Below are 13,818 nucleotides of genomic sequence, written 5' to 3'. Positions count from 1 at the left end.
TTAAGGATATTCTAAATTTAAGGGCTAATTTCAGGGCAAAGTGTGATGGCCTTTTTGTCAAATACTGTGAAACAGTTCAGAGAACGGGAGCGGTTTGCAAATATCTTCTGTGTCCACCAGTGCTATGATTTCTAATTAGACTAACCCACATATCACAATTCTGGTCCAAGACTTGGAGGGAGTAGTGACTTGGGGAGGAGGGCCTTCCCTGAATGGAAACAGAAAGACTTCAGATCCAGTTCTCTAAGTCCTATGAGATTTACGTTGCCTCCTTTGCTGCATGCAACATGGTTCGATGCATGTTGGTGGGGCAGGTACACTGGGACATGAGTGAGCAAGTATGAGGACAATCACGGGCACAGAAAATGCCAGAGCAAAGAAATAACCAGTATAGCGTATACTCTAGGGTGCTTGAGGTATTTTTTTTGTTCATTATAATTTTTCTATTATTTTTTAAATTTACATTCAAGTTAGTTAACATATAGTGCAACAATAATTTCAGGTGTAGATTCCTTGATGCCCCTTACCCATTTAGCCTACCCCTCCACCACAACCCCTCCACCACAATTCCTCCCATAACCCTCTTTTCTCCATATTTAAGAGTCTCTTATGTCTTGTCCCCCTCCCTATTTTTACACTATGTTTTCTTTCCTTCTTTTGTGTTCATCTGTTCTGGGTCTTAAAGTCCTCATATAGTGAAGTCATATGATATTTGCCTTTCTCTAATTTAGCTTAGCATAATACTCTCCAGTTCATCCATGGACTTGCAAATGGCAAGACTTCATTACTTTTGATTGCCGAGTAATACTCCTTTGTGTATGTATATATGTATGTATACATACATATATATATATATGTGTGTGTGTGTATGTCTGTGTGTATACATATATACACATACACATAGACTCCACATCTTCTTTATTCATCCATCGACGGACATTTGGGGTCTTTCCATACTTTGGCTACTGGTGATAGTGCTGTTATAAACATTGGGGTGCATGTGCCCCTCTGAAACAGCATACTTGTATCCCTTGGGTAAATACCTACTAGTGCGATTGCTGGATAGCAGGGTAGTTCTTTTTTTTTATTTTTTTGAGGAACCACCATACTGTTTTCCAGAGTAGCTGCACCAGTTTGCATGTCCACCAGCAGTGCACAAGAGATCCTCTTTCTCCACATGCTTGCCAAAATCTACTGTTCCCTGAGTTGTTCATGTTAGCCATTCTGATAGGTGTGAGGTGGTATCTCATTGTTCCTACATCACTCTTTAAAATGAATATTCCTTACCTGACTTTGCCAATAGGCCTATGGTATTATGGAAAGACACAAGTAAAACATACACAATCAGTTCTCTCACTTACTACACTCACATGCATACGTGTTAAAATGCTAATATGCAAAATTAACACCCATCACAGGACATCAGCAGTGGAGAAATAGGGAGGACCGGGAAGTTGCTCCTCCATGGAGACAGAAATGGACTAAATTACCTTGTGAGTGCTCCAGAAGGCAATTAGGAGAACCCCACCCAGGCAGGCAAGTACAAAAGACAAAGAAAAACATCAAAGAGACAAAGTTTGTGACACTGGGCCACAACAGCTACTCACCCTTCCTGACACTCCTTGGCAAAACTGTGTGGAAACAGTTACCTCTCATCAGGAGGCGAAAACACAGGAGTGACCTCTATGTTCAGTGATCTGGCTTTTTTGCAGGTGCCTGAGGGACTTATTTCTGTCATGAAGGACGTGGAAGCAGAGAGAATGAGGGCACCTGCTGGATGCACTGTGATGGCTGCTCAGAAAACAGGTGAGCAGTTGTTTACACACTGGAGAGACTACAGAGCTGAGGACAACAGAGGAAGGTATCATGGCCTCTAAAGAAGTAAGTATACTTCCGTAAACTGGAAAATTCCAAAAATTCAGACATTACCAATTACTTGTGTTCTCCTGTACAAACAAGTTCATAAGCCTAAACCCAGAGTTTGTTTTCTTAAATTCACTAATCTCAACAAAAGACCACAAGGCCATAAAGATAATAGAAGAACTTGTTTCACTCACAGGAATGAAATAAATCTCCAAAACTGACCTTGAATTAATTCGGACGTATTAATGGTAAGACCAAGAACTCAAGAAGAAAACATCATAAGGATGCCTATGGAGGAAGAAGAGAAAGCAGACAGGTAACTAAATTAGAGCAGAAAAACTATGCATGACCAAAATGTAAACCCAAAGAGGCAAAGTATAAGAAACAATCACCCAGAATTTGGGAGCTCAAGTGGAGAATCTTTGAATTTAAAAATATACTAAGGAGTCAGCAACAGACTTTTCAAGCAGAAGAAAGAACTGGGCAACCTGAAGACCCCTTGTTTTAAATTACCTAAGAGGACCAAAGAAAAATGTGGAAAAGAGCAAAGACTCGGGATACATGGGATACCTACAAGTGGACCAATGTGTACATTATGGGGACCCCATAAACAGAGCAGAGTGAACGGGGGCAGCGAGTTTCCACGAAGAACTAAAGTCTTGTAGTTCCCCTGTATGTGGAAAGGAGAGACAAACTCACAAGCACAGTAAATTCACAGTAGGATAAGTATCAATGGCGGGAGATGGGTGAGGGACAATTTGCTTGGTGATGGCTATTAAGGAAAGCACTTGTTATGATGAGCACTGTATGCAAATGATGAGCCACTGAATGAATTATACTGAAATCCATATTGCACTGCATATTACCTAATTAAAATTTAAATAAAAATTGAAGGAAAAAAGACAAGACATGAACACAGTTGTAATTAACCGACCAAAAATGACCAGTGAAAAGAGAATTTTGAAAAGCTTGACAAAGGCAACTTATCTTGTACAAGAGAGCTCCTACAAGATTGTTAGTGGGGTTCTTGGTAGATGTTATAGAAAGAAGAGCATTGAACGATGTATTCAACTACTGAAAGATCAAAAAATATCCACCAAGAATACCCTACCTGGCACAGCTATTTTCCATGCATGTAGAAATGAAGACTTTGCCAAGGCAAAACCCCTCTAAGTTTACCAGCAGATCTGTCCTACAAGAAATGTTTTTTTTTAACTTTTTAAAAAAATGTTTTTATTTATTTTTGAGACAGAGAGAGGCAGGGCATGAGCAGGGGAGGGGCAGAGAGAGGGAGACACAGAATCCGAAGTAGGCTCCAGGCTCCGTGCTGTCAGCACAGAGCCCGATATGGGGCTCGAACTCACAGACTGTGAGATCATGACCTGAGCCGAAGCCGGACGCTCAACCGACTGAGCCACCCAGGCGCCCCTACAAGAAATGTTAAAGAAAGTCCTTCTAAGGGCACCTGGGTGCGTCGGTTTTTCAAGTATCCAACTTTGGCTCAAGTCATGTTCTCACGGTTTGTGACTTCGAGCCCTGTGTTACTATCTTGCTGACGACTTAGTGCCTGGAGCCTGCTTTAGATTCTGTCTCTGTGTCTCTCTCAAAATATAAATAAACATTAAACATTTTTTAAAAAAAGTCCTTATTGAACTAAACAGATTCTAAACAGTAACTGAAAACACATGATAACCTAACGCTCTGCGAAGTATAAATATTTACACAATTATACAAACCTGTAGTGTTGTAACAAGGTAGGACACGTCACATTTATTTCTGCTACAGTCTTTTTCTTAAAGCATAAAAATCAAATCTAGGTAATAATATATGCAATATAAAAATAGAATTTATGATGTCATCAACATAAAGTGGTTGCAGGTGCAGAGATAAGTAGAAGAATTTGTATAAAATTGACACTATTGGCTTAAAACAGTGTGTTAGGGCCATGAAGGTGGCTCATTCGGTTATGTGTACAATTCCTGATTTCAGTTAAGGCATGGTCTCCCAGTTTGGGAATTCATGTCCTGAGTTGAGGGTTGCTTCAGTGGCTCATTCGGTTAAGTGTTGAACTTCAGCTCAGGTCATGATCTGGGGGTTCATGAGTTTGAGTCCCGCATTGGACTCTATGCTAGTAACAGCAAGGAGCCTGGAGATCCAGATTCTGTGTCTCCCTCCCTCTCTGCCCATCACCGGTGGGGGCTTGGTCTCTCTCTGAGGAATAAATAAACATTAAAAAAAAAAGAAAAAAAGAAAGCAAGCCCTGTGTTGAGCTCTGCACTACAGCGTGTATAAAGGTTTGTTATACCTTTAAGATGCTTTAAGTAATCTCTAAGGTAACTGGAATGAAAATACATACAGACATTACATTCACCAATAAATACATGATGAAATTCTATTAGCATGATAACTCACCTAAACACGATACAACATTCATTTACCACTAATCAAGGAAAGAAATACACAAGATGAGTCACAAGTATGCATAGGTAATACTGCTACAAATACATAGATACTTTTATTAGCAAAGGATATAAAGCTGATCTTATCTGAGTTAGACTTACTCACATTGTCCAAAAACATTAGGAATTGAAAATTGTCACCCTATGGGGCACCTGGGTGGCTAAGTCGCTTGGGAAACCAATTTCATTCAGGTCATGATCTCACAGATAATGAGTTTGAGCCCCACATCGGGCTCTGTGCGGACAGCTCAGAGCCTGGAGCCTGCTTCAGATTCTGTGTCTCCCTCTCTCTCTGCCCCACCCCCACTCACATTCTCTCTCTCTCTCTCTTGCCTTCAAGAGTAAAATAAGACATAAAAAAATAAAAAAAATTGTGACCCTAAAACAAAATACAAAGGTAAAAGCAAAATCCCACCTAAATAATGCTGTGGGAAGTTCCATACAAAAGGAAGCACATTATTATGGAATGGCAAGACCAGACAAAATGTAACCCAAAAAATTCTACATAAAAATGATGAAGTATTTAACAGAAGCCCATGATAAATGTAGATATTTTTTAAAGCTTATTTTGAGAGAGAATGCTCTCCTAAAGCAGAGGAGAAACAGAGAAAGAGGGAGAAAGAAAGAATCCCAAGCAGGCTCCACGGTGTCAGCTCAGAGCCCAATGCAGTCCTCAGACTCATGAATCGTGAGATCATGACCAGAGCCCAGGCTCCCCTAGCTATAGCTCTAATTTTCAACTGTGACTGTGTACCCATGAAAAAGGAACATTTTCAATTACTGGCATGTCTTCACGGGCATTACAATTGTCAAGAATGTTCCTTAAAATCAACCATGGAAACCTCTAATGAAAACTTTTGTGAATTAAGCACTTGAGACATTAAACAATGTGTTATGTTAATAGATCCCTCCTATCACACAGATTTCAGGGTCTAATCCATTGTTCATTTTTTTAATGTTTATGTATCTTAGACACAGAGAGAGAGAGAGAGAGAGAGAGAGAGAGCGAGAGCGAGAGCGAGAGCGCGCACAAGCCAGGGAGACTCAGAGAGAGGCAGACACAGAATCCGAAGCAGGCTCCAGGCTGTGTGAGCTCTCAGCACAGAGCCAGACATGGGGCTCAAAGTCACAAACTGCAAGATCATTTCCTAAGCTGAAGTTGAAGGCTTAACCAACTGAGCTATGCAGGTCCCCTATAATCCATCCTTTAGAATCCAGCAAACAAAAACCTTTCATTTCTTTTTTGTGAATGTTTAAAAAGTTTGAGAGAGAAAGGGAGAGAGGGAGGGAGGGTGGGAGAGAGAGAGAGAAGGGAATTCCAAGCGGGCTCCACACTGGGTACAGACCTGGACTTAGGGCTTAAATTCAAACCATGAAGTCATGACCTGAGTTGAAATCAAGAGTCAGATGCTCAACCCTCTGAACCACCCAAGTGCCCCCAAACCTTTCATTTCTAAATAAACACAATCAAGAGTATAAAATAGGCCAACAATCGCTTTATAAAAAAAATCTTTGGTATTAAATTCAGATACATTCTGACGAAAGTAAAAAAATAATAAGTGATTTTTACTCACGTGAAATTACATTTATCATTAACTCTTTTTCTAAACATAGGACGTTTCCTAATTGTCTGCCTCACTTCTTATAAAGCAAATGCCCATGGTATATCAGGACTTTTGATATAATACATCATAAAGGAATCTCCTATATAACGACTCAGAGTGAAAACACATGATGAAGTCACAGGGACTTCATATTATACAAGATAAGTTCATAAAAGGATTCAATTAAGAAATAAAGTAACAATTGAGACTTTATTATAGGCTGTGAGTTTTCACTTCTAAATATCCTAGCTCCCCTATGGCATTAATTTATATAGAATTATATGAAAATAATAGGTTCTTTAAATTATTTCACCATTGAGGAATGCAAAACATTGAGTGGAAATTTCTTATTTTACTTAATACAAAGAAAATGAAAGTTTATTTAGACAGAGAGATAAAGAGCAGTGTGGAAGGGCACAGAGAGAGAGAGAGAGAGAGAGAGAGAGAGCGAGCAGGGAGAGGGGGAGGGAAGGAGGGCCGGTGGGAGGGAGGGAGAAACCAAGCACCATCTGGGCTGTCAGCCCTGAACCCTATGTGGGGCTTGAACTCAGAAACCCTGAGATCACGCCCTGAGTCAAACCAAGAGTTGGACTCTTAACCAACTGAGTCACCCAGGCATCCTGAACTTTCTTTTTTTTTTTTTAATATTAATTTTTGAGAAACAGAGAACATGTGCCAGAGGGACAGAGAGGCAAAGGATCCCAAATGGGTTCTTCACTGACAGCAGAGAGGCTGATGCAGGGCTCAAATTCAAACTGTCAGATCATGGCTTGAGCTCAACCCAGGCACTTAACCAACTGAGCCAACCGGGCAACCCAAGAAATGAACTTTTGAAGTGAAACAAAGAATGAGATTTCCTCATATTAGGGAGTTGCTTTATCACCTGATGTGATTACTGGGTCTGTAGTTTGTATGATTAAAATGAAAGCCACCTTAATCCTGGAAAGGATCAACCCGAAAACTTGTGATGTCTCCCTCTAGCGTTCCTGGGATTTCTGCACCTCACCTCAAGGTGCCCACCACTATCCTGACACACTTCACACAAGAAGCACAACAGAAGTCAGAAATGCATTAGCGTACAGTTCCTCAAAAATACAGAGATTTCCGCAACCTCAAAGCAAATGGAGAACCAGTTAGATTTTGGAGGACCTCACTGTGGATGTGAAAACCCTCAGTGGAACTGAAGGAGAATCCTTAGAGAACGGAAAGCATGGTATGTTGGAAAGCAGATGTCCCACGTGAGAGGAAGAGCCCTGAAACTGGCCTTTTCCACCTAATTTCCATTCAGGGAGAGCTGCTCAACCACATTCTGAGGTCCAGTTCCTCCTTCACGACTGGACCTCACCTCTGTCATCCGCTTCAGTTCCACCTACCTGGGTGTGTAGCTACTGTCTCCTTTCTCTTCACGGCCCAGACACCCTTCTTGTGTTCCAAAAAGATGACCAGGTCTGGCTTTGACACAACAAGACCTGTTTATTAGAAAAAAAGAATATGAGTGTGGTTGGAGATTCTAACTTCTGATCCACTATTGTGCTTAGTAGAGCAGAGAGGACAGAGTAGAAGCTTGAAATGATTTCCCAAATGCTGTGGGCCAACACTCCCCTAGAACATGCAGGATGAAGTTTCCATGTTCAGATCTTGACCTCCACTTCTGAGTATTACCATGACAATGAGTAGAAATCGGTATTTAAGACAAAAAAGATACCGTTTTATGCCACTTAGCCTTTAGAATTGTCATTAATGTACAGAAATGATGATGTTACCCTAAGGAAGGGAAGGTAAAGCTGAAAAGGAAACACCATGAAGATTTTTCTCTACATCCACAAACCCCTACTTCTTTCCCTGACTGCAGGGATCTGAATCCCAGTCATGCAAAGAGGAAGATTCCAAGAGACAGTCTTCAAGGGAAGGAACAAATCCCTGAGTATGGTTTGGGCAATGTGGAAGCAGTTATCCTCACCCAAGAAAAGGAGGTGTCCGTAGTTCTCTAACATCACATCCCTGTACAGTTCCCACTGACTGTGGTTCAGGCACCGCAACTCTTTCTGAGAAAATTCTATGGCCACATCCCTGAATGTCAGCAATCCCTGCAATAAAAAACACAGTTATCAAGTGGCCACAGGCAGAGTTCCTAATGCTAGGTCAAATGAAAGAGGCAGTTAATGTCACCAGCCGGAACCCGGACTCCAAGACCTGACTTTAATGCTCGTGCTTGTACCCACCGATCTTAGTTCCACATTGTACTTAACCTCTTTTTCTATCTTATCTTTTACTTCACCAAAAACTCCCCATGGGTATAGTCTCCTGTAGTGGAAACAGAAACCATCCAACAAAAGGTCATGACTGCCCTGAGGAAGAGCTTGGATGAGCTCAGTTGGAGATTAACCCCTGACTCACACCTAAGCAAACGCATAATAGACTAAACTACGGAGTGAGTACAGGTACCTTCATCTCATACATACATTTTATTTTACATCTTATGTTTTTGAGTGAGATAGAGCGTGCCCAAGTGGGGATGGGGCAGAGAGAGAGAGACAGAATCCCAACCAGGGTCCATGCTCAGAGTGGAGCCTGATCTCAGGACTTTCATCCTGACCTGAGCCTAAATTAAGAGTAGGACGCTCAATGGACTCAGCCATCCAGGAGCTCCCTTTTACCTCATTATAATACTAAAATCTCACCCAAGGAGGAGCACAAACCTCATTTCCTATGAAATATGCAGAGTATGTACACAACTGTTCTCTTAAGGCTTATGTGCAACCTTATACTCCACTTGGCATAAGATGATGGCCTCCCCTTTCTGAATATCCACGCTAACCCTAAATGAAAGGACACCATTCCCCCTTCCTCCGTGAGTATCTGATTTGGAAGTTCCTCCCTGTGATTTCCTTGTTTCTTGTAAATCATTTTTGCTTTGCTCACATCCTCACCTGGTATAGTTTTTTGTGATTCACCAACGACTGAACTTCTGTTAGTTCAGTTAGATCAGGAGAACTGGTTCTGGCTTAGGTGAGGTTCCTACTTGGTGAGGTAAGATTATTTGTCACCCAGTATTATGCTCTAGTATATTCTTTACCTTGGAGGTAGGAACCTTTACAAATACTGTGTTTCTTCAAGAGAATTTGTAAAATGAAGGCATCAACACAGGCATATACATTTTGAATATTGTATTTACATCATACAGGACATGTGCTATCTATTTCTTCAATGGAGAGTTCTGGGGAGTGACAAATGTATTTAGCATAGTCTAATATGAATTAGAATTTCACAACAGGACCTTGGGGATCTTGTTAAAATGCAGATACTGCTCAGGAGTTCTAGGATGGGGTAGATGTCTGCATTTCTAACAAGTCATTAGTCTATGGGCCAAGAGATCCATATTTCAATAACGAAGAACAACTGAAAGACAAGAACTTTTGGGGAACTTGGAACTGAATGGGATTCATAGCAATTACAGGTTCTACTAGAATAGCAAGAACGGCAATAAACCTTTCCAAGCATTTCCTGGTTAGTAGAGAGCATTCACAGTTTTTCATAACTTATTGGAAAATAAATCATAGTCTAAGACAACAGACGCATTATTCTTCTATTTCCATGTGAATATTTTTTCAAGCATCCAGTACGTGGTAGGGATCAGGTTTTAACCCAGGTCATCTGACCTGGAGTTGACCTAAAATGACACCCAAAATATACGGAGGGGCCCCAAACCAAATGACCATAGCAGGTGTCAAACCTGAAGAATGATGGAAAGAAGGTATGCACACAAAATTGATCACCTTTATACAATTCCATGCTCACATCCATAAATATTCAAAGAAGGTGTATAGATATTAAACGTAGAAAAATATACTGGTGTCTAGGAAATATTTTCAATGAAGGACACCTAGGTGGCTCATGTGGTTAAGTGTCCACCTCTTGAATTTGGCTCAGGTCATGATTTCACAGTTCACCAGTACAAACCCCACCTCAGTCTCTGTGCTGACAGTCTGGAGCTGGCTAGGTATTCTCTCTCTCTGCCCCTGCCTCTCTCTTCCTCAAAAACAAAACATTTTCAGTGACATGAAACTCATAAAACTAATTGTAGATAATGATGCTTAGGTCTTTTACTCACACTATCAACACAAACACACATTAAGATACAAAGACAACAGTTATTTCTGACTCTAGTATGATGAGGGATACAATCAGAAAAATTTTCACCTGTAGCACAGAAAGCTAACATACAGTTGTATTATGTGGACATTCATCAAATAAAGGCTGGTTCCTACATTTTTCTTTAAGTTTATTTATATTGTGAAAGAGAACGTGGGTAAGCACGGTGTGAAAGGTGGAGAGGCAGAGACAGGGAGAGAACCCCAAGCTGTGACTCCAGGCTCCAGGCTGTGACTGAGCCACCTAGGTATCCCTGGTTAGTACATTTTTACAGGGTCTCATGACCACGGGTACATGTCACCACTGCTTCATATTGAACTGAATGGTAAGCACCAGAGAAATCTTGCAGACGCAGTTTTACACATAGAAATTTAAAGAAACATTTGTGATTGAACACTCTGTGCACCTACCCTCCCCTTGAACATAGAAGCTTCATGCAGCCAAAGTACAGTTCTTTCTGCCCACGGGTCCTGCCCTGTGCTACTTCAATAAACTATCTGGCACCACAGAGTATCTCAAGAATTGTCTTGACAGTAGTACTCCATGATCTGCTAATATAGGTTTTATTTGAAAGCTTTTTTTAATTTTATTTTTTAATTAGTTATTACTAAGGAGAGAGAGAGAGACAGAGAGAGACAGGGAGAGAGAGAATACCAGGAGGGGCAGAGAGAGAGGGAGAGAGAAATGGAGAGGCATGGCTCCTGTTCACCTGATGCTGGGCTCCAGCTCAGGACTGGTGAGATCATGACCTCAGTGGAAGTCTGACCCTTAATGAACTGAGCCATGCATGGGCCCCTCATTGAAAGCTTTATTTCATTCATCATTTGTGCTGTTTTATTTCAGGATTTTAAGACACTCAAACATGGTAATTCTTGGTACTATGTGACTCTTCTTTCGTTTTCTGAAATACACACAAGTAAATAGAGTATGCGTGTGTCATGACTATTGAGCAAAACAATAAGTTACAGGATGAAGGTCTGACTCATTGAGAACTCGATGTAGAGGTCATTACATCTACTACACAACACTGAGGGTATCATTGTCTTGTGGTGACTCATGTGACGTGGGCCAGGAGACAGTGTTCAAGGAAATAGTCTTGAGCCTTTTTGGTTAATGAGGCTGTTTGTGCAAAAGCACAGGGACAGGATCTGTGGGAAGAATACGCTGCAGGGTGATTGAGAGGAGCTGTTGATTATATACTTTAAGTTGGGGGGGGGAAGAAATATAAGTTTCTACCGGGCTTTCATATGTTAAAGAAGACCTCCAGGACCTGGAATTCTGTCTAGGATAAAGCTAAGCTTGCTGTTTGCCTCTAGGAAAGCATCAACATTAAAGCAGTTGTGAATTCCTTGAGGAATATCTTCCTTGGCCAGTCTCGAGTATTCCTGCAGGGGTTGTAAGTTGTGATAAATTTTAATTTTATCCACATTGCTTTTGCATTTGTCCTCCTCCTCAGAAACTACAAGGAAGGGGTGCCTGGATGGCTCAATCAAGCTTCTGACTTTTGAATTAGGCTGAGGTCAAGACCTCTTGATTTGTGAGTTCGAGCCCTGTGCCCCACTCATTGCTGGCTCTGTGTCCCCTACTTGGGAAGTGGCTCTCTCTTGGCCACTCCCCTCCTCTCACTCTCTCTCTCTCTCAAAATAAACTTAAAAACTTAAGAAAGAAAAAAAATCTACAAGGTGAAAAAAATACAAGAAAAGTGAAACTAGGAGAAAGATATTTCCAGTTTAAATGTGATGGTGTCTGGAAATTGCTCAGGGAATCTGGCTGAAATCATTACAACTAATAAGAAAAATATGAACATTACAGGGGAGGAATCTGGCAGAGAGCACAAACCCAAGTGATAGAAGGTAACATCAGCTGTAAGGAAACAAATTGATATCAGTGCCTAAGGCACACCTCAGGACACGGGATCGCCTGTGTGCTCTTGTGACCCCAAACAGTAAACCACAATATAAACAAGTTAAGGACACAGTGGATGTATAGAGACTTTACCGCATATACTTGTCATTTCCTGGAATATCTAGGATATCTTAAAGTAGCTTTTTCACATCCTCAAGAGCATGAATTCTAAATTATTCTGTGCCTAATATCCATCTTGTGTATTTGTGCATTTTCATAATCCTCCTCTACCCAGGGCAGAGAAAGCATTCGGATAAGACCTAAATGGGAATGGTTTTCCTTGATTGCTATCCCAGGTCAGACCCGATCAGCAACAGGACACTTGGCCTCAACTCCTTCCTCTCTGTATCTGTCACAAAGGGAATATTTTCAATACTTGTAGGAATTTAATTCAAAGTGACAACTGCTGTTGCCCTACTAGAAGCCAGGTTGGAGAAAAGGGAGAGAGGTCTCTGATATATAGGGGAGGAGTGTTCTGAAGACATAACCTGGAATATCATTTCTGAAATGTTAATAATTAGGGGAACATCTGGGGCACCTGGGTGGCTCAGACTGTTGAGCGTCGACTGCGGCTCAGGTCATGGTCTCGTGGTCTCGTGGTCTGTGAGTTCTAGCCACACATCAGGCTCTGTGCTCAGAGCCTGGAGCCTGTTCCGGATTCTGTGTCTCCCTCTTTCTCTGACCCTACCCCATTCATGCTCTCTGTCTCTGTCTCAACAAAGTAAACGTTGAAAAAAATTAAAAAAAAATTAGGTGAAAACCTAAAACAGAACCATGAGAACTAAACAAATAAAACCACTGGTATTTAAAATTTTTTTCATTTAGAGAGAGAGAGAGAGAGAGAGAGAGACAGAGAGAGAGAGAAAATGCATGCAAATGGAGCACAGGGACTCAGATAGAGAGAGAAAATCTTAAGTAGGCTCCAACCTCAGAAGGAAACCTGATGCAGGGCTGGATAGCTGGTCCCTGGGATCAAGACCTGAGCCTAAATCAAGAGTCATATGCTCAACTGAATGAACCACCCAGGTGCCCTGCAATTTCTACATGCATGGATTATCCTGAGAACAAGGTAACAGGTCCTCTTGCAATGGACTCAAGGCTTACCTGAGAATTGGCCATTTCTCCTTTCCTCTCCTCTTCAAGATTTTTCTCAGAAGATTTTTGTGGAGAAATCCCAGCTGAAGTGGGAGCAAATGCCTTTAAAGCCACCACTGCAACCTCTTCACCAGTAGCCTGGTCACCTGCAGGCAGGGCTTTGAAATGCAAAAAAGACCCAAGTTCCTCATCATTTGTGTCAGGAGCTATTCAGAAACTATGGTGTCCCACGTGGAGACCAGCCTCTGAGTTTCCTGTCTCTGCTTTCAGGGGGCCTCCCCTCCCACAGAAGCCCACAAATTCTGCTTGAGCATAGGAACAGTGTGTTACACGGACCTGAACCTCCCCAACTCTTGTACAGGAGACCCTTGAGCCAAAGCCTGCACTCAACTCTGATAAATTAATGGGAAGCCTTTCGGCTTAACTCTGGCTTCCCTTAGCATTTTGTTAGGAAAAGATAGGGTTCAGTAGGGAGAAAGGGAACCATTAGGACCTGAGGCCCCTGGGTGGGGAAAACACATTTTGGAACAATGCTGGGAATGTCTGACTACCGCAAACCCCCTCAGGTGCAAGGTTCCTCTTGAGAATGTGACAGAGACCACCTTTTCCCCCTTAGGAATTTGACTAAAGACCTAACTAAAAACCAGTAGTAGATGATAAAGCTTAAAACCCACAAGGAGCAATATGGCCATAGACCACCCCTCCTGCAACGGAAATGAGCCAATCAGGAAGGGAAAACC

The 13,818-nt window shown here is 41.6% G+C and overlaps 1 protein-coding gene across 2 annotated transcripts in view; it reads right to left on the bottom strand.

Annotated features, from left to right (window-relative positions):
* Positions 1-13,818, bottom strand: part of LOC105259655 (zinc finger protein 420-like) — a 125,404-nt gene that overhangs the window by 44,157 nt on the left and 67,429 nt on the right. For both annotated transcript variants that reach the window (XM_045046183.1, XM_045046184.1), the window contains exons 10-12: positions 13,088-13,236; positions 7,887-8,013; positions 7,300-7,395 (exon numbers count right to left, since the gene is read on the bottom strand). In XM_045046183.1, the coding sequence (XP_044902118.1) occupies positions 7,300-7,395; positions 7,887-8,013; positions 13,088-13,236 (372 nt within the window). The remainder of the gene's footprint in view (positions 1-7,299; positions 7,396-7,886; positions 8,014-13,087; positions 13,237-13,818) is intronic.

The sequence above is a fragment of the Felis catus genome, chromosome E2 (genome assembly GCF_018350175.1).
Source record: "Felis catus isolate Fca126 chromosome E2, F.catus_Fca126_mat1.0, whole genome shotgun sequence".
Lineage (NCBI taxonomy): Eukaryota > Metazoa > Chordata > Mammalia > Carnivora > Felidae > Felis > Felis catus.
Note: the sequence above shows the minus strand (reverse complement) of the source record. Positions and strands in the feature narration are given on the sequence as shown.